Source organism: Camelus dromedarius, chromosome 12, assembly GCF_036321535.1.
Source record: "Camelus dromedarius isolate mCamDro1 chromosome 12, mCamDro1.pat, whole genome shotgun sequence".
Taxonomy (NCBI): Eukaryota; Metazoa; Chordata; class Mammalia; order Artiodactyla; family Camelidae; genus Camelus; species Camelus dromedarius.
In genome coordinates, this window is record NC_087447.1 from 47545116 (window position 1) to 47570753 (window position 25638).

Here is a 25638-nt window from a genome sequence, read left to right on the forward strand (position 1 = left end):
CCTTCGGGGCCCCGCCCCGGCCCGGCCACGCCTCCCTCCGCTGGAGGAGCGCTTGGTGCTGGCGGGACTGAGCGGCCATGGCGGGGCCAGAAGACCCCGGCGCTCCCGCTGCCCAATGGAAAAGACACATCGTGCGGCAGCTTCGACAGCGAGACCGCACGCAAAAAGCACTCTTTCTGGAGCTAGTGCCGGCCTGTGAGTGCAGTGCGTCCTGGGGCCTTAGATGGCCGTCGAGGGGATGGGGCTCGGGGCTCGGGTTTGTCTGGCTCCTCGGGCTGTATGTGACCCAAGTGCACCAATGCCTTTTCTTTGGCGCACTTTTCTTTTCGCCTCCGAAGCCTTGGGCCAGCTAGATCTTCAGTCTGTTACGCTCCAGCTCCGACTAGCCAGCATTCTTGCCCTTTCCAGGCCAGGCTCTGCTTAGATCCCCTTCCTGGACCCGCTGGGTGCCCTGCTCTTCCTCGCCCCTCAGGGCCAAGCTCTGCCTCCCACATACTGGGCTTCCTAGGGGCAGATTCGTCAGCGAGTTTTTTTTTTTTTTTTTTTTTTTTTTTTTTAGGGTCTTTTATACTTCCCCTTCCTGGGCAGTCCCCGGAGTAGAGCCAGGTCAGTTCTTTTGGTTCCCGTAAGCACAGTGAAAGAACGCAGGACTGTCTAGAGCAGCTACTTTTAAACTCTGAATCTCCAGGGAGGAAGCTCAGAGCCTGAGGCTTTGCCACAGATAGGTGATTCTGGCTCAGGTTTTTGGAGCATCTCTGTGTCCAGCCAACCACAGCCTGAGGGAGAAGCAGTGGGCTGCAGGCCGTGGAGGGAGGTGGCTGAGCCTAGGGAAGTCAGACTGAGTTGTTTCTGGGGAGCTGGTCACGAGCAGGTACTGGCAGCTCAAACCAGGATGAACAGGTGTGTATCTCTGTGTAGCACCTCTGGTCATCTGAGATTGTACGTCTGTGGTTGAAAGTGTACCCACCTACAGCTCCACCCCAACAACTGAATTTGCTACTTTTGTCCTGGGAGGTTTCTTCGCAACCTTTTGGGCTGCTTGGTCTTCTCCCTTCAGGAATGTGAGGCCAGCCCCCGTCTCTAGGCAGCCTCACTTCTTCACTGCTTTGATGGGCACTGGAACCATCCAATTTGAGGGAGGAGTCACTTCACTTCCACCCCCTGGGAGCTGCAAATCTGTGGGACTGGAGAGATCCTGGAGGGCTGCACTCAGACACTGAAAATCCAGTCTTCCCTGTAGTCTTGGGCAGGTCATATCCCTAAGCCTTGGATTTCTCTCTCTTGTTAAACTGGGCAAAATCTTCTTTAGATTTGCTGGGGGCAGTGCAGTGCCCTGGGGGTTGGGGTGGGGTTTTGTTCGAGAACCAGGCCAGTGACCTCAGTCAAGATGACAGGTAGGGAATGGGGTGAGGGAAAGGAGCTGAGGAGCTAGGGCTGGGCTTAACACTCCTACACTATCCTGCCCTGGAACTGGTGAGAAAAGAGGAAGTGACCATGGGTAGGGGTAGAGGGGTTGTGTTCTAGGGTCTATAGCAGAAACTACCAAACTCAAGGACTTTCTGTTTTGGCGTGGGAGGTACCTTACACCAACCCTGGGGAAGTAAGGATTGTTGTTTAGTCCAGAAAGTTAGAGTTCCTGGAGGGGAAGTAACTTGCCAAAGGCTACAGGCTGGTGGCACTCAGTTTGTTTCCTCACTCTCTGGAGCTAGGCCCTGACCTAGAGGATCGATCCCTGGCCCCTTCCTTCCCTGGGACAGCAGTGCCCAGCCATCTCCTTCCCCAGCAGCAGCTATCCTTCTCTGTCCCTGGGAGAGCAGATCTTTTCCTGGGAGGGCCTGGGGGTTATACTCTGAGGAGGCTGGGCAAGGGCTGGAGGTCCTGGGAGAGCTACACAAACACTCCCCAGGCAAGGGCAGAGTCCAGCCTGCCAGTAGCTCCCCATCTGCATCCCTGGGCTCCTGCAGCACTCCCAGAAGAGAGGTCACTTGTACACCTGGAGTCTGCTGGGAAGTGTCTGTCTTTGCCCCAGGCTCACCCTCTTGCACCCCTAGATAACCGTCTCCTAGAGAAGGCTGAGCTGCTAGCCCGGTTCTCAGAGAAGCTGCAGCCAGAGCCAAACGATGTCACTCCCGCTACCCACCAGGGCCCCTGGTAAGTGTATGTGTGTTTGTGGTCACAATGGGCTTCCTGTGCCTGGGCCCTGCCCCCACTGCCTATGCTGGGTTCATTCTCTCCCTGGCACCTCACTGGCCCCTGGCTGCTGCCCAGGGGAGGGGGGAGGCAGGCTCTTGATCCTTCCCCCAGGCCAGCTGCTTAGAGTGTTTCTCCATCACCCTTCTCAGTCTATCTCTGCATTTGTCCCATCTCCTCCCCCTCCCACTTCCATGCTCCTCTGTCTTTTTCTGTTTCCCTGACCCTCCCCTGATGCCTACAGAAAGGGCATGATGCCACCTATTCCAAAGATGGGGTGAAGATGAGGACCAGGAAAGGGTTAGGGCTTAGAGTTGGGAGGTGCTTTTTGAGGAGCATCCTGGCCAGGGAACTCAAGGCCCGGGGGAATCCTAGAGCGGAGGGCAGCCCCAGTTTCTGGAGACTTGCTCTTTCCTCTTCTGGCTTTTTGGCTCCCACCCTCCTCAGGAGAAAGTTCAAGGCTCTGGTTTCAAATTTTCATGTGCATCCTCTGGGTGAATGGAGGGACAGTGAACACTACTCTCTGATTGGTTGACAGGGAAGAGGAGTCAGGGCCTGACTCAGACCAAGTCCCATCACCAGCTGCTCAGAGGGTGAAGTGGCAAGAGGAGGAAGAGGGGCTCCGGCTGGTGTGTGGAGAGGTAGGCTGGGCAGGGGTCTGAGAGAGAATGAGGTGGGGCCAGGATCCAGGACTTTGGGGCTGGGAGATGTGGTCCAAGGAGCCAGCAAGTGAGGGACATTCCCTAAATCCAATGCCTTGAGGCTAGACAGGGGTCAGAGTGCTCTCTAGCTTGGCTCTGGCAGCCCAGGATGAAGTGGGCTCCAACAGCAGCTGGAAGAAGTAGGTGAGAGCTCAGGGAGGAGTTGTGTGGGGACCAGACAGCCTCTGTTCTCCCTTCTGGATGGTCCAGCCTGCTCTGCTCATCACTTGCCCCGCAAACCCCAGGACCCAGCACCAGGTGATACTCAATACACATTTGCAGACTAAAAGTAAGGTGGTCCACCTCCATGGCATGGGTGCTTCCTCCACCTGACACTGCACTGCTGCCAACCCCCAATCTCCACCTCCATGGTGTCTCTTGGCTTGTTTTACCACATTCTCCTGGTTTTCCTCTCATTTCTACAGCTGTTGTTTCTGGGTTTTTTTTTGCGGGGGTAAGGAGGGAGAGGTAATTAGGTTTATTTATTTATTCTTGGAGGAGGTACTGGGGATTGAACCCAGGATGCGTGCTAAGCATGAGCTATACCCTCCCCTCTCATAGCTGTTGTTTCTGAACTTTCTTCTCTGGCTCCTCTCCCTCCTCTTTATTCCCCTCCATTTAGATGTGGGTGTTCTTTGGAGCTTGGGTGAGTTCACTGACTCCCGTGGCCTCAGAGACTTCTCTGTGTTTGCTATTCCCAGAACCATCTCTAGCTCAGCCATCTCATATGAGCTCCAGACTTTCTTACTCAGTTGCTTTTTGGACTTCACATCTAAAATCAGACTCAGCATCGCCCTTAAAATAATATGGCCAACGCCACCTTAAGGCAACTCCCTGAGGGCACTGGGCATTAAGCATTACTTTGGCTAATCTGCCACAACTTTATGGTTTCAGAGGAAAATGAGGCTTAGGGAGGTAGAGCCAGGATTTGGACTCCCTCCCACCAATCCACCTTCAGTGATCTCCATTCATTCTTCCAGTACTGACAATCACTATATCTAAGGCATAGGCAATGCAGCAGTAAACACGACTTGGCCCCATGGAGCTTCCAGTCCACTGGAGGAGGCTTATAGGCCAGTAAACACCTACCTGGTTACTACAGGCCAAGTCACTTGCTCATCTACCGTGGAGATGGGGCTATGAACCCAGTGAGAGCCTCTCCTGCAGAGCCCCTGTTGCAGCTTTACATTTGAGAGGCTCTCAAACATCTGAGCCTCCTTCTGGGCTGGGAGTGTCTCAAGGCCTGGGATGCCTTTGGTTTGCCTCTGTTGTATCCCTGGGGCCAGGTTCCCCACAGTCCACACTAATGAATATTTGTAGACTAGGTGATAAATGAGGTATATCATTCTTCCCTCTGTTGGTAACCAGCCACGAGGTTAGAAGCTCAAGGGCATCTCTTACCCGTCCCAGCCCTCCATCCTGAGCTAGTCACCTCCAAATCCATCAACTTCTGTTTCTTGTACCCTATCTGGCCTGGTCCAGGTTACTATCTTCCCTCCCTGGATGACTCCTCCTTTGGCACCGCCATCCATTCTCCATTCAGCACTCGAGTGATGTATTTTAATAAAAAAAAAAAGATCTCCATTGAAAAAGACAAGTAATATACTAATACATGCTTGTTGTGAACATTTCAGTAGAACAGAGGCCCATAGAGTGAAAAAGTAAAAGTCCCTTTCACCACCTCTCCCCGTTACTGGTTTGGTCTGTATCTTCCGAAGCTCCTTAGCCTGCGTCCCCAGTCAAGTCCTCTAGCCTCATGTTGCATTTCCTGGCACTCTCTCCTCTCTGAGCTCATGTTTGTTTCAGATACTTCCATGCACCCCTCACCTTCAGCACTCCCTCATCACTTCCTCGGACACATACCAGTCAGGTATCCCATTGGATATGCCAGGAGACAGGGAGGCTTTTTCTTTAATTCTTAATACTCTTCCACATATCACAACAAGCATGTATTATTATTGTTTTAACTTCTTATTTTGAAATGCAGTGCAGAGAGGTCCTGTGTACCCTTTACCCAGTTTCCCCTAGTGGTTACATCTTACGTAACCATAGTACACACAACTGGGAAATTGATATTGGTATAAAGTGTATATAGTTCTTTGTCATTTTGTCACCTATGTAGATTTGTGTGCCCATCAAGATACAGCACTATTTCATCACCACAAAGATCTCCCTCTTGCTACCCCATTTTTGTCACAATTCAGCCCTCTTCTCCAGCCATCCCTAACTCCTGGCAGCCACTAATTTGTTTTCCATCTCTATTATTTAAATTTTGAAAAGCATCCAGAAAAATGTCGAATACTAAAACATCAGTGAAAGTATATGATGGGTGAGGAAGCAGAAGTGGTGGTCAGATTGTTTAATGGAAGGAATTATAAATGTTATAAACTGGGCTATCTATGAAGGAAAGCTCCCTGCCCAAAATGTGCACTGTCCCCCCCTCCCCGGCCCACTCACACAGTCAATGCAGGGGGACACCAACCTTGCTCCTCAACCCATCCCTCACCAGGCCCTGCCGTGAGAAAGAACACAGGAACAGTTCAGCAGCAAGAGCCCCCAGCCTTGGTTATTTCATGTTCTTCTTGTCATACTATTGGAAACAGCTTTGCTTGGCGTCTGTCTCTCCCACTGACCTGTCAGTTCTGTGGTTCCCTAGCTCTTGGCTCTTAGTTGAAGGACTGTTCAGTGAGGCAGGGGGATAGATGAGATGACCCTTAACCCCACTGTTGGGCTGGGAGGAACTCCAATATTCAGTCTGGGCCCTGTGCTCCCACAGTCCATTCCTGTTCTTAGCCCATCTGTCTCTGCTCAGGTCTCCTTGTTGCTCTCTAGGATCTATGCTTGGGTAGGCCAGGGCTTGAAGGGATGGGGAACAGAACACACATCCCTTAAACCTCTCCAGTAGACCAGTCCTTTAACTTGGAGCATGCTGTCAGGTGGCCTGGGTTCAGATATCAGTTATGCCACTTAGCTGTGTGACTTTGGGTAAGACACTTAACCTCTCTGTGTCAGTGTCCTCGTCTGTAAAATGGGAATGGCAATACCTACTGGATGGTTGTGTTACGGGTATTAAACGAGTTAATACGTGTAGAGTGCTCAGAACAAGACCTGGCACACATAAGTGCCATAAAAATGATCACAATTATTTGAAATACTATTCCTTATAGTAATTCCGTGTTATCCCCATGAGGTAAGCACTACCATTCCTATTGGGCAGGTGAGGAAACGGAGCAGGTTCAGAGAGGTTAAATGACCACCCCAGGGCACAGGAAAAATAAGCGGCGCTGCCAGGACTGAAACTCTGGTGTTAGGCTCCAGAGCCTAAGGCCCTTCCGTTGATCCCTGAAACAGCAGTGCATTCCTGTGCAAGGTGCTACACCTGTCTGCGCCTCAGCTTTCTCGTGAGGAAGGGGGCGGGTGGGAGGAGAGGAAACCCTGTCCTACCAGCCTCTCCTGCCGGAGAGGGGTTGGAGGCCCTGCCCAGAGGCGCCCACGCCCACCTGTGTGGCCTCTCCGCTGCCCGCCTCCGCAGATGGCCTACCAGGTGGTGGTGAAGAGCGAGGCGCTCGGCGCCCTGGAGTCGCAGCTGGGCGAACGGCGAGGCAGGTGAGGCGCGGGCGGTGCGAGAGGGACCCTGCGCACCTCGGGGAGGCTCGGGGCCATCCCTGGCGGGAGAAGGGGACAGGGTCACCAGCAGGGTCCGGAAGCTTTCCCCACGTCCCCCCAAACGTCCCTCACGCCTGTGGCTGGTCGCAGGGGCCTGGAACCGTAGGACTCCAGGACTGATGGCTTGGTTGAGGATGTTGCTTAGCCGTCTAGCTGGCCGCGTGGCCAGGAGCAAATCTGTCCCAGCTCCAGGACCGCTGTCCCCCCAGAGGTGACAGGTTCTCCCCGTCCTCCAGGCTGGCGGCTTTAGAGGCACGCGTGGCGCAGTTGCAGGAAGCGCGGGCGCAGGGGGTGCAGCAGGTAGACGCGCGGTGCGCGCTGAATGAGGCGCAGCGGGAGGCTTACGAGGCGCTGCGTGCGCGCGCCGGGCACCTGGAAGCGGCACTGCGCAGGCTCGAGGAAGAGGCCCGCGACCTGGTGGAGCGGCTGGTGCAGCGCAAGGCGCGCGCGGCCGCTGAGCGTAACCTGCGCAACGAGCGCCGCGAGAGGTGAGAGAGCTGGACCCGCCTCCGGGAGGCGAGCGGGTCGCGCGCCCTGTGGGAGAAGGGCCTGGCCCCGCCCTTCAAGAACCAGAGCCTGGCTCTCAGGAGGCTTTTCTCCGCTTAGGGCCAAGCAGGCGCGGGTATCCCTGGAGCTGAAGAAAGCAGCCAAGCGGACAGTGAGCATCAGCGAGTAAGAGTGGGAATGCGCCTGGACCTGCCTGCCGAGCCTCGGTCGCCGGCTCCGCCCCGCGTGCTCTGGAGCGCCCTGCTCTTGAGCCATTACAGTTCTACCCTGCCCCCATCTGCCTGCGGCTGCCTGTGCACCTGACTGCGCGTGTGCACAGTTGCAGTGCCGAGGCCCCCACGCTGACCAAGCCCAGCACACGTGCAGACACGTGTGATCATAGGAGCTAGCACACGCGCGCCCACACGGACCCCTTGTCACTGGGTCTGCACATCTTCACTCAGTAGGGCGCAGGGGCATGGAGGTGTCAGCCTGGTCCTTTGGCTTTTCTGAGCTTCATTCTCTCTTCCAGGAGCCCAGACACACTAGGTGATGGGATCATAGAGGAAGCAGAAACTCTAGCTCTGGCTGCTGAGCCAGAGTCCCTGGAGAGTGAGGCTGGCGAGAAATGGAAGAGGCCCTTCAGGTGAGGACTGCCCCAGAGCTCTGAGCTGGGCCCCACCCCACCTCTAGGACCTTGGGCCAGTTCTTGGGTTGAGATGGGCCTTGAGGAGAGACTGGGGTACAGTTCAAGCCTCCAAGGACAGATCTGACCTCCAGTGCCTAGAGCCAGTTGGGGTCAGTGCCACCTCAGGGACCCCAGCCTCTGACTTCACCCCTTTTTCCTCCTTCCCAAGAGCAGAGCACTGGGGGTGGGATGTCAGGCTGGTGAAAGGGTGTGACCAGGTGGCAACCTGTGGGCAAGGCCCAGGGCTCACCTGTCATAGGCATGTGTGTGCATACACAGGGACATCAGAGCACGTGTGTGTACAAGCTTAGGTGAGCATAGCTGAGTGCTTGTGAACATATGAGCATGTATTGATGTGAGCTCTCATGGGTGAGTCCTGACTGGGGCTTCAGTCCTTGGGTGCCCCTCCCCTTGATCTCCCCCATCTGTCTTGATTTGCCTGGCATTGAGACTGCCCCCTCCTTGCTCCATTCCCCAGTCTGAAGGCTCTCCTTCAGCCCTCCCTTGTAGGTCACTGGTGTCCAGACCTTAGGGTAGTGAAAAAACCCTGGGGAAGGGTATAACATACCAGTCCTCAAAGCCTTGGCAGCCCCAGTGGGAGCTCTCCTGGGCATTTTTGAGGTCACTCAGTGGGTCAAAGTTTCCTTACCCCCCTGCCCCCAGCTTTGTGCTATTTCAGCCTGGGGGCACCTTCACACATACACCCCCCCACCCCCATGTAGGTACCAGCTCACCCTCCCAGGAGCTTTTGTTGGGGGGCCCTTGAGGTGGTAAGGTAGTTCTTAACCATCATGATGGAAACTTTGGGAGGCTTCATTCCAAATCCCTCCCTGCCTCCACCTTCCTGGGACTACTCTAGGTCACCTTGCTCTCCTGGCCTTGGAGGAGCCAAGTTCTTATCCCAGCTCAAGAGTGTAGCTGTCTGCACACCTACTGGCCAGTCCCTTAGCATGTCTCTCTCGATTCTGCCCCAGGTCTGCCTCTGCCACCTCCCTGACGCTGTCCCGCTGTGTGGATGTGGTGAAGGGGCTTCTAGAGTAAGTGTGTGTGCACTGATGTGTGTGATGGGGTTGGGCCTCTTGGATGCCTGTGTCAGGCTCCTGGAGCCCAGGCTTGGGCTAGGTATGCGCTTCGGTCTGCCTTTCTGTATGTTGCCCAGCAGTCTGTGTTTGAGTCTCTGCTAAGCCCAAGAGGCAGGAGCTGGGTGCATGGCCTCATTCCCAATCTGCTGTCCTCCAAGGCTCTGTCCTTCATCCAAGGTCCTCACAGGGGACCAAGAGCTCCAGCCTGAGGCCAAACAGGAACTACTACTCATTTGGGAAGCTGAGGCTCAGAAATTTCAGGGATTTGTTCATGGTCACAGTGCCAAGCAGTGGGAAGGCCAGGACTGAAACCCCAGCTCTGAGATTTCTTTGCATCCACCAACACTGCCCTGCCTCTGTGCCTGTCTCTGTGTCCCTCCTGTCTCCACATTGATCCCTGGGGTCAGAGGCTGGTGGGGACTGTGCTTGCTGCATCTCTGGGTCATTTTCTGCTGCCTTCCATGTTGCTGCCTCAGAGACGCTTGAGTCTCCTGTGTCAGAAGGCCTTACTGAATGCCCTCCTGACCCTCTCCCCCAGTTTCAAGAAGAGGAGAGGCCACTCAATAGGGGGAGCCCCTGAGCAGCGATACCAGAGCATCCCTATGTGCGTGGCTGCCCGACTTCCTACTCGAGCTCAGGATATGCTGGTAAGGATCTGGGCCACGTGCATGGGGTACTGATATGGGGGTGCAGGTCTCAGGGGTGGTCCAAGGAGGCCAGGAGGCAAGGCTGGGCTCCTCATCAGGGGCCAGAGTTTTATTCCCACAGCCTGTGGTGGGAGCCCCTTGACATTTTATAATGAGAGGGAGAGACAGGAGGTAGGGAGACCAGGAGGCCAGGTAAGGGAGTATGGGGTAGCATTGGGGGAGGCTGCTGCAGGGGTCCAGTAGAGATGATGCACCCTGGCAGGGTCAAGTCTGAAGCTCAGGTTTGGACAGAGACCTAATGTGTGCATGGAGAGAGAGCTATGTGCATGTTTAAGAGGTGTGTATGATGAGGATCAGGGGCACCGACCTCCCCTTTTCCCCACAGGATGCCCACCTCTCCGAGGTCAACACTGTTTGTTTTGGCCCCAACAGCAGCCTTCTGGCCACTGGAGGGGCTGACCGGCTCATCCTCCTCTGGAATGTTGTGGGAGGTGAGGGTCTCTCCCCACAGGCCAGCTTAGTCCTTTATTTCCAGGCCCCACCCTTAGCTTGCTCCTTGGTGTTTTCTCACCTGGGACATTTTTGTGGACAGTTGTCAGATGACCCCTTGGCAAGAATTCTAGGATCACTGCTCCTAAGAAGGGCAGAGCCTCCCACCTCCTGGGGTCTAGGCCTGTAGGATGGAGAGGGCTGAGTCCATATGGTCCCTGTTAGGGGGAGTGGGGATCCCATGTCATCAGATTTTACAGGGACAGGCCCTTGAGAAGCAGATACCAGAGAAGCACCTCCTCTTTCAGAACTCAGTTATGGGACAAATATTAGCTATCTAACCTGTGTTCTCCAGAGAGGGGTGCACTGGGGATTGAGAGATGGCTCCTGGAGGCTTCCTGAAGGAGGTGAGTCTCCAGCTGGCCTGGTCCTAGTTTGCCATGTGACCTAGGGACAGTCCCTTCTTGGGCTCCTCCAGCTGTCTGTGAGATAACCAGCAGCCCCCTGGGGCCCCCTGCTGGCAGTTCAGGAAGGTGTAGCCTTCAGCTAAACTCCCAGAACAGACCCAGCAATTCTTTTTGTCCTCTAAGTGGGGAGAGACTCATTTTCCCACTCACAGTCCAAGCTCCTCAGTTTCATGAGATTAGTGACCTCATTTCACCCATTCCTTCTCCTGATCCCCCCAGGTCGCCTGAAGGCCAACCAGACCCTTGAAGGAGCTGGCGGCAGCATCACCAGTGTGGACTTTGACCCCTCGGTGAGGGGACTTTGTCCCAGTAGCAGGATGTCCCTCCCCTGGTCTCCACACTGGGCAGGTCGGGGCTCTGGGACTTGAGGGAACATCATGTTTATCTTAGAGCCAGGCGCTCAGGCTCCTACACAAATCCTCCTCTTTGGGCCTTGATTTTCTTCTGCCTACGTAGGTGACCTGGGCTGGGAGATGCTCAGAGGCAGCCCCTGCCCCAGTTCTCTAGCCTGCAAGCTGTTGCCTCTGGCCAGGCCCAGGCCCAGAACCTCTCATTTCTACTCCTATCTCCCCAGGGCTCCCAGGTATTGGCAGCTACTTACAATAAGGCCGCCCAGCTCTGGAAGGTGGGGGAGGCACAGTCCAAGGTGAGACCTGTTTGGGAAGGCAGCCTGAGGGTCAGTGGTCATGGCTGGAGGGGTTTGTTATGGGGTCTTGGCCATACTCTTAATCCATATCTGGGATGGGGGGCAGGAGACACTATCTGGACATGCAGACAAAGTGACAGCTGCCAAATTCAAGCTAACACGGCATCAGGCGGTGACTGGGAGCCGGGACCGGACAGTGAAGGAGTGGGACCTCGGCCGCGCCTACTGTGAGGCCCAGCTCCCCTCAACCCCCTTACCCACCCACCAGGAGCCCCCAGCCTGGGCCATGAGGGAACTCAGCCTGTTCACTGGGAGTGGCTCCAAGATTTATAGGCATCTGGGATGAAATCTCCCAAGGCCACTCTTCTGTCCCCCGTCAATGATACTTTCCTTGGTTACTTGGTGACCTTTGGGCTGAGAAGCAAGGGACTCAGGTTCTAGTTTTGGGTGGACACTGTCCCTCTGGGGCTTCTGGGCCTCAACTTATCCATATGTCCAGTGAGCTGGCTCCTGATAACCCTTTTCTCAGGCTAGGTCTCTGCTCTTTGGTCCTTAGGCTCCAGGACCATCAATGTCATTTCCTACTGTAACGACGTGGTGTGTGGGGACCATGTCATCATTAGTGGCCACAATGACCAGAAGATCCGGTTCTGGGACAGCAGGTTAACAGGCACAGGCCATGGGTGGTGGAGATGTGGGGACAGGGCTCCTATATTCTCTTCCTTTTTCTGGCCATTGAGCCATGGAGGGTAACTTGGGGAAGTGAGGCTCTGGTGGCCTCTGTGCCGGGCTTGGTCCCTTGAAGGCTCAGCTGCCTCAGAGACCTGTGCCTCTTTCTTATTGGCCCTTGGTCCAACCATTGGACTCTGCCTGGGTCTTGCCTACCAAGATGGAGAAGTCTTTTTCCCCTGTAGTCACCACTTTTTAATCAAAAGGAACAAAATTTTTAGTTTTTTGAACCTAAGAGCCCAGCACTAGGCTTGAATGATTCACATTCAAGCCAGTGCTGGAGCCAGTACCAAGCCTGCATCTGGCTTCTCGTTACTCATCTGCAGTGATTGCCGTTTGAAACCCTTTCCTCTTTCACACATTTAAAGACAGACTTTCATTGCTTTCCCCCTGGCACTTATTTTAGTGACCCAAGGGTTTCGGGGGTTCCAGCTTCCAGCCAAAGGCTACCTAAGTTCCTGGTGGAGGTGCTGGCTCCAGTGGGAGATTAGTTGTCAGCCTTGGCCCCAGGGATTTGAGACTAGTGGTGCCTGTGGACTTTGTTAGCCTGTCAGGAGCAGCCTTGTCAGGGTGGGCTGCTCTTCATCCTTGTCTCTGCTCCTCAGGGGACCCCGCTGCATCCAGGTCATCCCTGTGCAGGGCCGGGTCACCTCCCTGAGCCTCAGCCACGACCAGCTGCATCTGCTCAGCTGTTCTCGAGATGATACTCTTAAGGTCATTGACCTGCGTGTCAGCAATATCCGCCAGGTGTTCAGGTACCTGCCTTATGCCTGCTGACCCTGTGGCATTGGCTGGGGCAGCTGGGCCTCTTGTCCCTCGTAAAAGACCTGTTAGCAGGGGGCCCTCCCTGGAGGCTTCTCTGGACTAAGGCCTGCTGAGCTGCCCAAACCCTTGATGAGAGAGGAAGTGCTAAGTTCCAGGCCAAGGGCAGGGACTGGCAGCCACCTCCATTCTGACCTGACCCCATCTGTTCTCAGAGCTGATGGCTTCAAGTGTGGCTCTGACTGGACCAAAGCTGTGTTCAGGTGTGTCCATAAGAGTGCAGTGCCTGTGCCTGAGTGTGCCCCATCTGACTGTGTCTGTCGGTGTGTGTCCCTGTCCTCCCCTCTAATCTCATCTCTTGCTCTGCTGTGGCCTCTGCAGTCCAGACAGAAGCTACGCACTGGCAGGTTCCTGGGATGGAGTGCTTTACATCTGGAACGTAGACACTGGGAAACTGGAGAGTAGCCTTCAGGGACCCCATAGGTGAGCACAGCCACTGCCTGCCCACCCCAGCCCCAGGGCCAGTCCCACCCTGGCTCTAGTCTTAGTAAGTCAGTTTCAGGTCCTGACATTCTTGGGATACTGGAGTCCCCAGCCCTTCTCCCATACCTTCCCCCTCCACCCAAAGAGCCCTTCACAGTTCACAAGGTATCTTCCCACATACACTTGGGTCTACCCTCACCACAGCCCTCTGAGCCCATTTTACAGGTGATAAGATGGGCTCAGAGAGGGCTTTAAACTGCCCAGGTCCAGTAATAAGGGGCAGACCCAGGGGGTCCTGACACCCCCTGAAGCTGCCTCTTCCTCTTCTCAGTGCTGCTGTCAATGCCGTGGCCTGGTGCTACTCTGGGAGCCATGTGGTGAGCGTGGACCAGGCCAGGAAGGTTGTGCTCTGGCACTAGAGCCACAATTCCCCGAGCTGGAGCTCTAGTCCGAAGCCTGAAGCTGGACAGCTTCCCACCGCCCCAGAGGGCTCCAGGGCCAGTGGGGGTTGTGGGGGTGGGGAGGGCTCAGGGCATTTGGTGGGGAAGGCCTGGCAGGACCTGGCCTGTTTGTTTAAAAACAAAGTGTGGGTTTTTTGGGGGGGTGGGGTGGGAATTACAGTATTGTTTTATTTTTTATTTCTGTCTCCTCACTTTCTCTGGCAAAAGCGGAAAGAAATTGCATCTAAACCGGTGTCTTCTTGCCTCTTAGCAGCACTCAGGAACAGAGAGGCCTTTGGGCTAGAGGCTCAATGAGACCCAGGCTTGGTTCCCTTTCCTCCCACCCAGAGTTGGGGTGGAGCCAGCCTGGCTTCTGTGCTGTTCACAGCTAATGGATAAGACTGTGAAGAAAGGCCCAGAGGCAGCAAAGGGTGGCAGCTTTTGGAGCCATGGAAGTTTCACCCTAGGTCCAAGCTGGTCCTGATCTTTGGGCCCTCCTGCTTCAGGCTGGGGAGGGTCCATGTGAGTTCTGAGGAGGGAGCAGGGGAGGCAGCCTAGAAGAGCCCTGTGGAAAGGATCCCAACAAGCCGGAATGATGTCAGGTACTTGGTAGACCAGGTCTTCCTTTAGACACGTTCTTGCCCCAGAGGCAGAGCCTGGAGTGGTTGGGAAATGCCCTCTGGGTGTCTGTGTGTTGGGGAGGGCAGCCGTGGGCTGGGCCTGGGCCTGGGGCTTCACTTAGATCAGCATCAGCTTTAATCCATACAACAAGCCTCAGGAGTACAAGATAGACCCAAAAGGGTAAAGCCTGGGCACTCCACTTCCTTCCCAAACCTAGGGCATGGCAGAGGGTCAGCAGGACGACCATTGCCAGGAAGCGGAAGGAACTTCTGTCTTAAGTGATTGGGGCTGACTTCTGGGGGCCTGCTCAGTTGAGATTCAAAGGCTTTACTCTCGAACTCTCAGCCTTTATTACCTTACAGTCTCCCTTGGGGATCTTTGCCAGTCCCAGGGTTTTAGAAACCATTTCTAGGATGGGCAGCAGAGAGCTAAGAGCCTGTACTCTGCAGGTAGACCATCTGGGTTTGAATCTCTGCTCCACTATTAAATAGCTGAATGATTCTGAGCAAGGTACTTAATGTCTTTGTGCCTTAGTTTCCTCCTCTGTAAAATGGGATAATAGCAGTATCCACCTCAAAGGTTGTCATAGTATTCAGTGCATTAGTATTTGAAAAGTTCCTGGCACATGCCAAAGGCTATGTAGGTGCTGGCTAAATACCCAAATCTATACTCCACTGATCTCAGCTCACTCACTGCTATTGGCCTAGCTGTCCCCTGAGATCCAGGTGACATAACCCAGCTGCATCCTGGGCATCACCTCTTCCTGACATAAGCTTTTCTTCCCCTCACACCTCATATCCTTTGGGCACCAAGGCCTGGGTCGCTGTGTCTAACTCCTTTCCATTCCTGCTGCCACTGCAGGCTTCCTTCTAGACCTGCTATCTCCCTACCTAGTCCCCTCCTTGCCATGGTCAGAGTGACCTTCTAAGGTGCCATTGTTATACATCCAGCCTTTTGAAGTTTTCTGCTACCTGCAGAGAAACTCCTCACCCTTAGGATGTGGCCCTGCTGACCTCAGCTCCATCTTCACTTCCTTGCTACTTTGAATGCGTCTTGCTGTGATTTTCTCTGCCCAGAATGTTCTTCCCTCCCAGGCTCCAATTCAAATTTGTCCTTCAGGATCCCCTCACTAAGAGCCTTTCCTCACCTGCCAGGCTAGCCATGGGCCTTGTCCGTCTCTGTGCCCACCCCATTTGTGTCTGCCTCCCTCCATTTCAGTCAGGGAGCTTTTGGAAGAGACCAGGATGGGAGCAAAGTATTTCCTAGAATCAGGCCTGAGATCCACAGAGAAAGCCTCAGGAAATGTTTATCAAATGGTAATTCTCTCACTTGAGGACAAGTCTAACAGTCGAAGACTTTAGGAGTACTTTGAATCTAAGTCTCCTAAAGGCCTGGCCCTCACGCCCTGGCTCCCAGTGGCCACCAGGAGTCACCAGCTGCCTATTTCTGCTGAGGCCATTCTCCTGCCTCCTGAGTTCATGGCCAGAAAGATCAGAGCTTCCAGTAGCCACTATTACTGAGCTGTGTCGGGCCCTGTGCCCTGCGCTTTCCACATAGTATCTTGTTCTTCCCCACCACCTTGTGATGTAGGTATCTCTTTCACAGAGGAGAGAATTGTAGCTAAGAGAGGGTAAGTGATACGAGATCATCACAGCTGGCATAGCTAGACTGTGACTGTTATATACTTTTTTAAACAAAATGTCAAAGAATCTAGGCTCCCAATTAGGCAGAGCTGCAGGGCATTTCCCACTGCCCCAGCCATTGGTCCACTGCCTCCACCACCTGGTAGGTGATTCTAGCTTTATGTCTAAACTAAATCCCTCCCTGCATCTTCTCTTTTCCATTGTGGCTGTGGGTGCCTAGGCCTGAGCCTGGAGGGTTAGTGTCCTTTGAAGTGAGGGACATGCAGAGCCACAGGAGAGAGGTGAACTTGAATCCTGGCAGACTGGTACCAGCTATACTATCTGGGGCAAGTACCTCACAGGACTGCAGTAAAGACTGCTTAGACAACACTGAAAAAGAGCTCAGGGAATGATCCGACTCGACTCCTGGGAGGGTGACCTTTCACTCGCCTTAAGTCTTCTCTTCATTTCATGGGACAAATCTTACCGCACACCCTTGCCTCACCTCAGGGAGCACATATACACCGTCACTTACCTGGAGGGAATGCTTCCTGGAGGAGAAGCCTGGAAGGTCAGAAGCAGGCACAGGCATTCCAGGGAATGGGGCAAGCGTGGGGAAAAGGGGTGGCAAAGGCCAAGCAGGGGAAAAGCTCAGAGGAGTGCTGGCTGGGAAGGCTGCTCTCTAGTCTTTGCAGCCCGAGCAGCAGAGAGGACAGGGGTAGAATCCTGTGCTGAAAATCGCTCTAGGCTTTCCGTTCTCTCCAGGTGTTCAGCAGTTGATACTCAGGTCTTCAGGAGAGTACCCTGCAGGTGTTCAGTCCTTAGGTGGTCAGGGGCTGCCTGCCTGCCTGAGTTTGTTCCGTGATGTCAAAACTGTCACCTTTGCTGTGCACACAGACTGAGGCCCAGAGAAGTGCCAAGGCCTTGTGCAGGGTCACACAGCAGAGCTGGGATAAAAATCCAGGCCCAATTCCCTCTTTTCTAAAAACTGGATTCAAGTTCTGTACCGAGCGGCTGGCCTGATCCTCTGGAGGCCAGGTTCCAGGTTCTGCTCCCAGCTGTCTTCCTGAAAGACCTTGGGCAAATCACAGTGGATGGCGTTTCCCTGTATGTGAGACTCTTCCTGCTCCACAGCTCGGGGCCTCACCAAAGGTGACCTGGCTTTTTTCCAGGGCTACTGCACAGGCATGAGTAGCACGTCCTCTGCCTGCCTGAGACTTGAGAGGGGGAAATGCCAGAGGCTTTTGTTCTGGGCTCCTACTGCTCCTTGGTCATCCCCCTGTGCTGGGAGATGTACCTTGGCTTGAAGCTGCTGTTCCTGAGCTGTCCCCACCAGATGTGAGCCCCTTGGGGATGGGGATGGGAACTGAGCCATTTGTTTCTCCAGTGCCATGTTCTGGGTCCTCCTTGACCTTAGGAAGTTTGAATTGTCTTCTCATTCCTACTTTACAGATGAGAAAAGCTAGGCCCAGAAGGGTGAAGGGACAAGCCTAAGGTCACAGCTAATCGAGTTAGCCCAGGGATTTGAATATAGGACTTTTGACCAGGCTCTTCCCATGCCCCTCACAGGAACAAGTTGGTGACAAGAAGCACACTTAAGTGTTTAGCACACAGTATGGAAGGGTATGAACCCTACCTGTGGGTTCATTTCTGTTGTTTCAGGATAACATTCCAGGAAAATACTCCCAGACCAGAGCTGTCCGAAACAGATGTGGCAGAAGTCCTGCAGTTGTGTTTTTGGCCAGTGGGACCAAGGGAAAGTAATCCAGGAACAAGATGCTCTTTGGCTTCACAGGGTCCTTGGCAGATCAGGCAGTAACAGCAAACACGAGCAGTGTCTAGGAAGAAACTTACACCGGTTGTGCCAAGTTGTAGGATTTTGGGACAAATTACAATTCTTCCCCTTCTAAACTAAAATTCCAGTAACTTGGTTGTATTTTTTCATGAAAGACAACTTCATAATGAGCAAAATACAAAGATTCAGCCAGATTTTGCCATAATGTAACTCTGAATGGGTTAGGAAATAACTGTCCTCACAATTGAAAGCTTTGGCTGAGCTGTGGGCAGTGAGCAAACAGTGCAGCCTGGGGTGTGACTGCAACCTAGAGGATGGTTTGCTTTGTCCTATTGGAAGGTCTAGTGGCTGGAATTTCCTTTTCAATATCTGGCCATACCCAAAAGTCTGTGTGTTAGTAAGTCTGTTCTCAAATATTGTAACCTTTTTGTTTGATGTCCTCACTCTGTGTCTAGAAACTGATTTTACCTAGAACATCAGAGTTGGATAAGCCCTTGGAAATCTTCTCATTCTACTCCTTTTAAAGCTGAGGATTTGGCAGCCCAGCAGAAAGGTTGTCCATCAAGTGGTGGCAGGGCTACGGCCAGAGGATATCCTCCCACCTGCATCTGTCTGCCTTGTGGATATGGTCTAGGGTGGTCAGAGAGGAAAGGGATCCAGGTGATGTGCTGTGAATCTGGCTTGACTGCCTTACACTCAGTTCCTGTGATGGAGTCCAAAATACAGCTATGATGCAGAGGTGGGCCATTAGCTTAATTCTGTCCCCTGATCACAGATCAGGCCTCCAGTGCCAACAGTAGTCTCAAATGAAAGCAGCCTTCATTAGCACGGGAAGGCAGAAGAAGATGGAAATGGTATTAAATGTGCACTGACAGCCCTTACCATATTTATGGTAAAGCACTTTCACACCCACACCTTCCCTTGAGCCTCATGACAAACCTGTGTTAGTGAGAGGCTCAAAGAATAGCGAGGACTGCAGTTCTGTAGGGGAGGCCGCTGAAGGTGGGGGAGGTGATGGTGAGGAATGCTTGTAGAGACCACCCTGTGCTGCATATTTGACACATCCTTGGATCCACAGCATTATTCTCAGGTTTCTGATGACACTGAAGCTGGATTCCCACAGCTGTCAAGTGGGAGCCAGGATTTAACTCAGACCTTCTAACTCCAAAGTCCATGTTGTCATCTTCTGTGCTCTTGGTGGGAGTGTTAACTGATACAATCATTTTAGAGGCCAATTTGGCAACACCTAACAAAATTAAATACACACATACCTTTTTGACTCTCAAATTAAGTATTTAGGAATTTACCCAATATTTCTACTGGAACAAATTTATAAAGAATTATGTACAAAGATGTTAACTTCAACTTTCTGATAGCAAATGGATAGATACAACCTAAACATCCATCACTATAGGAAATGTTTAAATCATGATATATCCAAACAATGGAATATAATGCAGCCTTCAAAAAGAATGAGGTAAACCTAAAAGTACAATATAATCTCATTTATATAAAAAGGCAATGTGCGCACGTATGAGTTTTATGCACAGAAAACTTCTGGAAGAACACATGTTGTGTATGCCCAGCTCTGGGAAGAGGAGAGCTTTGGGGTCCCTCTCCAAATAGGCTGAACTCTGGTCTTCACTGGGCCAGCTGGCAGCCTCAGCTTTTCACCCAGAACCCTCTATCCACCCCTGGGACCAGTAGAATCTACTTGGCTTGATTCATTACTCCTCAGGGTGGAAGCTTAGGAAAGGACAGAGGAGTCCGAGTGCCCAATTCCTAGAAGCTTGTGGTTACATCCTCTGAGGGGACTCAGTGGCCCTCCTCTTTCCCCTCCAGCTGCAGAATCAGAGCTCCCTCCTCAGTATACTCCCTGCCCCTCCCTTCCAGCATGTCACATAGTACTGTCTTCACATACATATCTTTTTTCCTCACTGGGAAAGAACCTTGAAAGCAAAGACCACAACTTAATTTCTATCTCTAGCACCTAGAATATGTAATACTGGCAGGTGAGTGGCATGAGGGACTCTGTCCCATGGATGGATTAATTTACTTCCCCCTCTCTGTATCTGTTTGTTGTAGGGCTTAAAGGAGGGCCTAGGAGCATCTATAAGAAGCATCATATATGTCATATATTTGGAAAAGGCTGTTTACCCAAATCTTTCTATAAGGAAACTTAGAAAACTTAATTCCATTTTTTAATTATTCAACATTTTATACATAATAAATACAAAGTTTTTACAGCCACTGTAAAGAAAGCACATTTGCACAAAGGTGCTCCCTCCGAGCCTGGCGCTGTGCACTGTGATGCTGGGTTACATGTCCTGGAGGGAGGGGTTCTTTTTAAAAAGGAGGCATATATTTTACAACTTCGTGTTTTTTTTTTAAAATAAAATTAGCAGCTCTTCCAAAAAAATATTTTAAAATATAACAAAAGATTTCAAATAACCCTCTGAGAATGTGGAAAACCCAGATTCAAGGACAATTTGGCTAGCTAAAGAGAGAATACAAGACTGGGTGGCAAGAACTGCCCAATTTAAGCACTTGGAAGATTTTTTTAAAGTGCTTTGAAGATTTTTAACATGTCAACAAACTTCAAAAATCTTTAAAAAACCAGCCTTTTAATTTCTTTTTTAAACTTAAGAATAAGTTTGATAAACACAAAAAGACCTCAAATAGATCAACAGGTTAAGAAATGCAAAAAAACCAAAACCAAAACCCCTTAAATCATGGAGAAGATTCATCAATGGGTATTGTCACTGAAGTGATCAACTGAACATTTCTTCAGCTATGACCTTATTTTTGGTCAAAAATCCCATGGGGACATTTGGCGAGCAGTTCAAGTTTTTAAAGATTCTTAGGAGGGATGGTGTTTTCAAAGCATACAATGCTTTTTAGATTAAATTCTGCAAATTTGATTTCTTAAAAAAAAAAAAAGCAACTGGCAAATATCCCTTAGTCCCTAAGTAATGCATTCCCTGTCTTCCATAGGAGGTGGAGGGGCCGCCAGAGGCCTACTCTGGGACACCTGCTGCTGTGGGTTTGCTAGCCTGTGGAGAAGGCTACTCCTGCCTCTCCCTGTGACGTGGAGAACTTGTTTTTTCCTTGTCAATTTGAACTTGTGCAGGGTGTGCAGTCCTTTAGTCCTTCTTCATGGTAAGCTGGTTTCCGCCATGAGCCACAGGTTCTTCCTCTCAAGGAAATGTCAGGTCAGTGGGACCTGGGAAGCTACGTTTATACTTGGCTGTCTGGGCCAGTGGACTGGCTTGGGAATAGAATAATGCCATGGGCCTCCCCAGTAGAGAAGCTCAACAAGGCAAGTATGTGTCCCCAGTTTGTCAAGACATTCAGATTCTAAGGATACTGGTCAGAAGATTATATGCCGCAAAAATTAAAGTGAAAAATACCCAAATACAAAAAGAACATTAAATCGGCTCATTTCAGATCTGGAAGCTCCATTTCTGCTTTAGCCGCAGCCTCCTTTCTATTAGTCTATATGATGGACGAGATTTGGCTACTAGTTCAGCCCTGCCATGTTAGCTCCACTAATACTAAATGAATGGCATAAATATTGATACGAAGGACACTGTTATTATTTTAAATCTGTTAGTTGTGGAAGAGATGTGCATTAATGCAATTGGTGCTAAACTCAAGGCAGTCCACTTTTTTCCAGTATGGTTTTACTTTCTCAAGTCTGGGGACTAACTGTGGGGAGGAGCCAGCCTCTCCTGAAATCCCTCCTTCTGCTTCCTTACGTAGCCAACATGATCTGATTAAACTCAATCAGGCGAGCAAAAGCCACTTGAAGAAAGATGAGAATCTTTGCCACATCCTTGTGGCCACAGTAATATACTGTACGAGTGCACATGATAGGTATCTCTGTGACTGTGCCCTGAACGAGGCCTGGTCTTGAGTCTCATATAAAAATGGGCCACTGTTAGGTATGAGGGCTGTCCCCCTCTCTGTTTCTAGGGCCCACTAGGATTTGTGCTGTGGTAGGAGAGATGACATAGAAAATGACAACAAAAAAGGCACAAAATATTCAAAATGTGGGAGGAGTCCACCAGGCCACTTGGTCACATATAATTCCTCCTTGTTTTTGCTCTGTTCGAGTCATCATCATGCAAAGGTGCCTAAAAAACAAGACTGGCCAAACTCCAAGCTTGGCCTTGATTGTAGCAGTAACAGAAGGGCAAACCCATCATCACACCAGTGTGATTTCCACATCCTCGATTTTCTCCACTGGTCTTCGGTGGTTCTGCGTAGGTGGAGGGGGAGCTGCCCGGACCTGAGCAGGAAACCATCACATGGATTGTCAGTCAACTTCCTGATTCAGTGCCTGAAGCATCCAATCCCCAACCAGTCATCTATCCAAAAACATGGGCACCCTAGGGCTCTCAGAAATGCTCTGAGCAAGTGCTGTCAACTTAAATTTTCACAACTTCTCACATTGAGAAGTTATTATTGTAGGTGAAATTCATGATTCAGGTTCTCACCTAGGCTGAAAGCCTCATGAGCACAAGAGTCATTATAGTCCTAAAAGCCTTGTCCAAAGCAAAGGCTGGGAGTGGAAGCAAGAAAGAACAATGTTTGGAGAAGTGAAAGCCTTTCAACATGTCTTGGAAGGAGAGTTGCAAGAGATAAGACTAGAGAGAGGCTGGGGGGAAGTCATGAAAGGCCTCATTAAGCTGTATTAAAAATCTGAATTTTAGCCTGTAGGCAAAGAGGAGTCTTTCGTGGATTTTAAACAGCAGTATCAGATGTATGAGGACATGGCTCAGGTAACAGTTTGGAGAAAAGAGTGGACGTAGGCAAGATTACAGATAAGACAGTTTTGGAGACTCCTGTGGTCATCTGAATGAGAGCTGATATTGCACTAGGGTACCAGCACTGGGGGAGCAGAGAGTGAAAAATTTGGCTGCTGTCTCTGAAGTAAACCTTTTGGCTGCTGTCTCTGAAGTAAACCTGGCAGGTTTGTGATGACTCTGTGGGAGGCAGGGCCAAGGTGATGTCAAGAGTGATGCCAGAGTACTGGTAGTATGGGGGTTTTACTCACCAACACAGGAAATATGGGAGAAGGAGCGTGTCTGGAAGGGAAGATAATTTAACTCATTTTTGCTGAGTTTTGGGGGTTTGGTACATATATACTGAGTTGTCCACAAGTATGAAGCTCAGGGAAGAGATTGGATTGGCAGTTATAAATCTGAGAGTTGTTAGTAAATAAATGGTTATCAAAGTTTTGGGAGTGGATCAGGTTACTCAGAGAGTGTGAGTTTAATGACTTTAAGAGAAGCATCAACAGAGATGGATAGAGGCAGAGAAGCCTGCAAGGGTCAATGAAAAGGAAGGGCCAGGATGTGGAAAGCAGACTAGGAAAGTGTGGTGGAACAAATGGGTCCACTTCTCTCCATTCCTGCTCTTACCCACCAGTCCATGCTACCCTCCCCTCTTCCCTGGACCACTGCTCCAGCCTCCTAATGTCCATTCTGTCACCTTCCATTCATTCTCCACTTAGCTGCCATAATAGTGCTTTAAAAATGCAAAACTGGTCATCTCACTCACTGTCCTGCTTACAGTCTTACATCACATTTCCCATCACATTTAAGATAAAGAATCAAGTCCTTAACAAGGCACTCGATACATACATATCTGCTGAGTGAACAAAGTCAAAGGTAGTGAGTGGTTCAAAGAACTGTGTCAAATGCTGATAAAGGGGCCTAGGAAAATAAATTGCAAATATGTACTAGATAAGCATGTAAAAGTTATGACCTTGGAAAAGCTGTTCCACAGTGAGGTGGTGCGGTGGAGTTCATGGCAGTGGAGTGAGGGGTGAACAGAGGTGACTATTTGTAAGAGTAGATTCCAAACTCTTAAACCTCAACAGGGTATAATATCTTACTATTTCATCTCAGTGCCCCTCAAAGAGGCAAACAGAGGCCTGGAAAATAGGTTCTCTATAAATGCCTGCTAGAAAAAAAATGCTCTGCTTCACAATTAGACTGCTTTAATACTCACAGAGCTTGCTATAATTTACATACACTTGCATAGCTATCACCTTGCGATCTCACCATGGCTCAGTGAGAAGAGTGCCAGTGTGGATTAGACCTTCCAAGATGTGTTCATTTTCACAGCCTTCCTCTTCAAGGCTCTTTTTAACTTCCCAAACCCATCTCACACTGGCATGGAGAAAATAAGTACCGACATAGGGGCCATGGAGAAACATTAATTTCTAACTTTCAATTTAGAAGAACTATGCATTCTATAATCCTTCCAGATAAGAGACTTACAGGCCGCAGTTTGCCGTACGACGTCTCAGGAGTCTGCCTTGGTGCCTGTGAGAGTCCTGGTGATTCGGCATGGAGGCTATTTTCTAAGGGAGGGAACCACAGAAGCCCATTTTATTTGTGTTGTTGAGCAGTAAAAATGCTAATGCAGATCTGTTTGCACTTCAGGTGAAATAAAATGAAAGTGTATTTAGACCCATGCCCAAGAGAACCCTTACCATTTGCTGAAGGAGAGCAGGGGAAGTACTGGGAGCTCCTCTTGTCTGGGCTGGGGTAAGGGCTACTGGGAGGCTGGTCATAGAGCGGCAGTGGAGGCAGGGAGCCAGGCGGCTTGGGGGAAGGAGAGATCTGCAGCAAAGGGAAGAGAGGTTACAAAGTGCTCCTCTCAGGAAGGAGAGACTAGCTGGCGTCTCTGACTGCTCTTGGCGAAGTACTTTTCTCTGGAGCTAAGTTATGACTATTGAGTTTTTTTTATCAGCCTCAGTAGAAGCAAATGAGCCTAGAATAACCACCCCGACCCCCAATTTTGTGTTGCATTTAACTTCTTCCTTCCACAGCTCTTATTATACTAATGATTTTTAGTTTATCTTATACAGTTATCAAGTCAAACTATTCTCTAGAGTTTTACTGAAAATATACCAAATTCAGTCAATTCAGTGAAGAATCAAAAAAAAGGACAAGTTGTATTTTTGGGTGAAGATAAAATAATTGGCTGAGCTTCTGACTTCCCTAGGTTTTGTGAATGTCATGCTGAGTGATCACACCACCACACAAACAAGATGGGCAGACATGTTCTTTATGGTCCTGGACCTGCCAGGCCTGCTGTGACAGATCTGAATTAGCAGTTTCCTGTAAAGACAAGTTTTCCTGTGATGAGCTAAGCCTAGGGCGACATGGGGTTATGGGGCTTTGGCAGGCTCATTAGTTCTCTAAAATGGACTAGTAGGACCTGGGCTGGGCAGGGAGACTCTGACCGTGAGAGAGAGAAAGAGCAAGCAAATATTTTTACTGCACAAACTAACCACAGAGACAATATATTCCCGCTGGTTTCTTTCTTTCTCTCCACCAAATCATTCTTTTCTATGTCATATACAATTCAGTATTTTGACTCACTGGTTCAGAGAACAGAATGTGGGAGAAGTGAGGTGTAGTACAGCTGTTACAGAAAAGCCTGACTGATGAGTCTCTGCTTCTCAAATTTAGTTTTGCAGAAACCTGGCAACCAAGGATTGGAATGGTGAGGGTGAGGATGAGACTACAGCCCACTTTTGCACGGGTCAAGAGACTCCTTGGGAGTCATCTTCTTTAAACATCTTTTAATTCAGCTTTCTCCCCCATCATGTACCTGAATCTCTCTCATCCACGGAGTGTCACCATTTTCTGAAGCTGAAAGTTCTTCCACTAGCACGGATGGGAAAACTCCAATCCGCCCATTGAATTCCCCTTCCCAGAAGCCATCATCATCCTGGTTTTCTTTGTTCAAGATTCGGATGATTGCTCCCTCAGGAAAAGATAATTCATCATCTGTCTGGCCCTCATAGTCATAAAGTGCTTTCACGAAACAGACTAGGTAGCAAGAGAGAAAAATGCAGTAAGAACACTGACAGCCACGTTGTTATTGCAACCCCCCATGCTCACGTGACAACTAAAAGAGCATCATAGAGAATAAGAGTAAAGCTGTAATTCTGTACTCACTGAAGATCAACTTTAGGGTTCTACTATACAGGATAAACGTGACCAAATAAAGGAAAACATGTAATACAAAAGGAATAAAGTTGTGCTTTTTAACCTACTGAAGGCTGACTCCAGGGTAATACAATTTAGGTCAAATGTGACC

At 50.6% G+C, this 25638-nt stretch overlaps 2 protein-coding genes across 11 annotated transcripts in view; one reads left to right on the top strand and one right to left on the bottom strand.

Moving 5' to 3' along the window:
- Positions 1-24: 24 nt before the first annotated feature.
- ATG16L2 (autophagy related 16 like 2) lies at positions 25-25593 on the top strand. 9 transcript variants are annotated; one of them, XM_064492678.1, is made up of 20 exons: positions 27-195; positions 2052-2151; positions 2729-2831; positions 6424-6497; positions 6794-7045; positions 7164-7229; positions 7576-7689; positions 8706-8768; positions 9352-9460; positions 9846-9951; positions 10636-10706; positions 10991-11062; positions 11169-11289; positions 11619-11724; positions 12397-12546; positions 12769-12816; positions 12935-13036; positions 13368-14078; positions 25005-25044; positions 25127-25593. In XM_064492678.1, exons 1-18 carry the CDS (start codon positions 78-80, stop codon positions 13453-13455), a joined length of 1863 nt encoding a protein of 620 aa, XP_064348748.1. In that variant the 5' UTR covers positions 27-77; the 3' UTR covers positions 13456-14078; positions 25005-25044; positions 25127-25593. The 9 variants fall into 9 exon arrangements, with proteins under 9 accessions (XP_064348750.1, XP_064348749.1, XP_031316144.2 ...); XM_064492679.1 differs by lacking the exon at positions 13368-14078 and having other exon boundaries at positions 26-195; XM_064492677.1 differs by having other exon boundaries at positions 25005-25593.
- The window catches only part of FCHSD2 (FCH and double SH3 domains 2), a 194331-nt gene continuing 188395 nt past the window's right edge, over positions 19703-25638 (bottom strand). For both annotated transcript variants that reach the window (XM_010989217.3, XM_064492675.1), the window contains 4 exons: positions 25147-25367; positions 24020-24149; positions 23805-23887; positions 19703-21805 (listed from right to left, as the gene is read on the bottom strand). In XM_010989217.3, coding sequence (XP_010987519.1) covers positions 21722-21805; positions 23805-23887; positions 24020-24149; positions 25147-25367 — 518 coding nt within the window. In that variant the 3' untranslated portion in view covers positions 19703-21721. The remainder of the gene's footprint in view (positions 21806-23804; positions 23888-24019; positions 24150-25146; positions 25368-25638) is intronic.

Coding starts and splice junctions, on each gene's coding strand:
- ATG16L2 (XM_031460284.2), top strand. CDS start 78: ATGGCGGGGCCAGAAGACCCCGGCGCTCCCGCTGCCCAATGGAAAAGA. Junction 2,832..6,423: donor TCCGGCTGGTGTGTGGAGAG/GTAGGCTGGGCA, acceptor CCGCCTCCGCAG/ATGGCCTACCAGGTGGTGGT. Junction 11,725..12,396: donor ATCCGGTTCTGGGACAGCAG/GTTAACAGGCAC, acceptor TCTGCTCCTCAG/GGGACCCCGCTGCATCCAGG.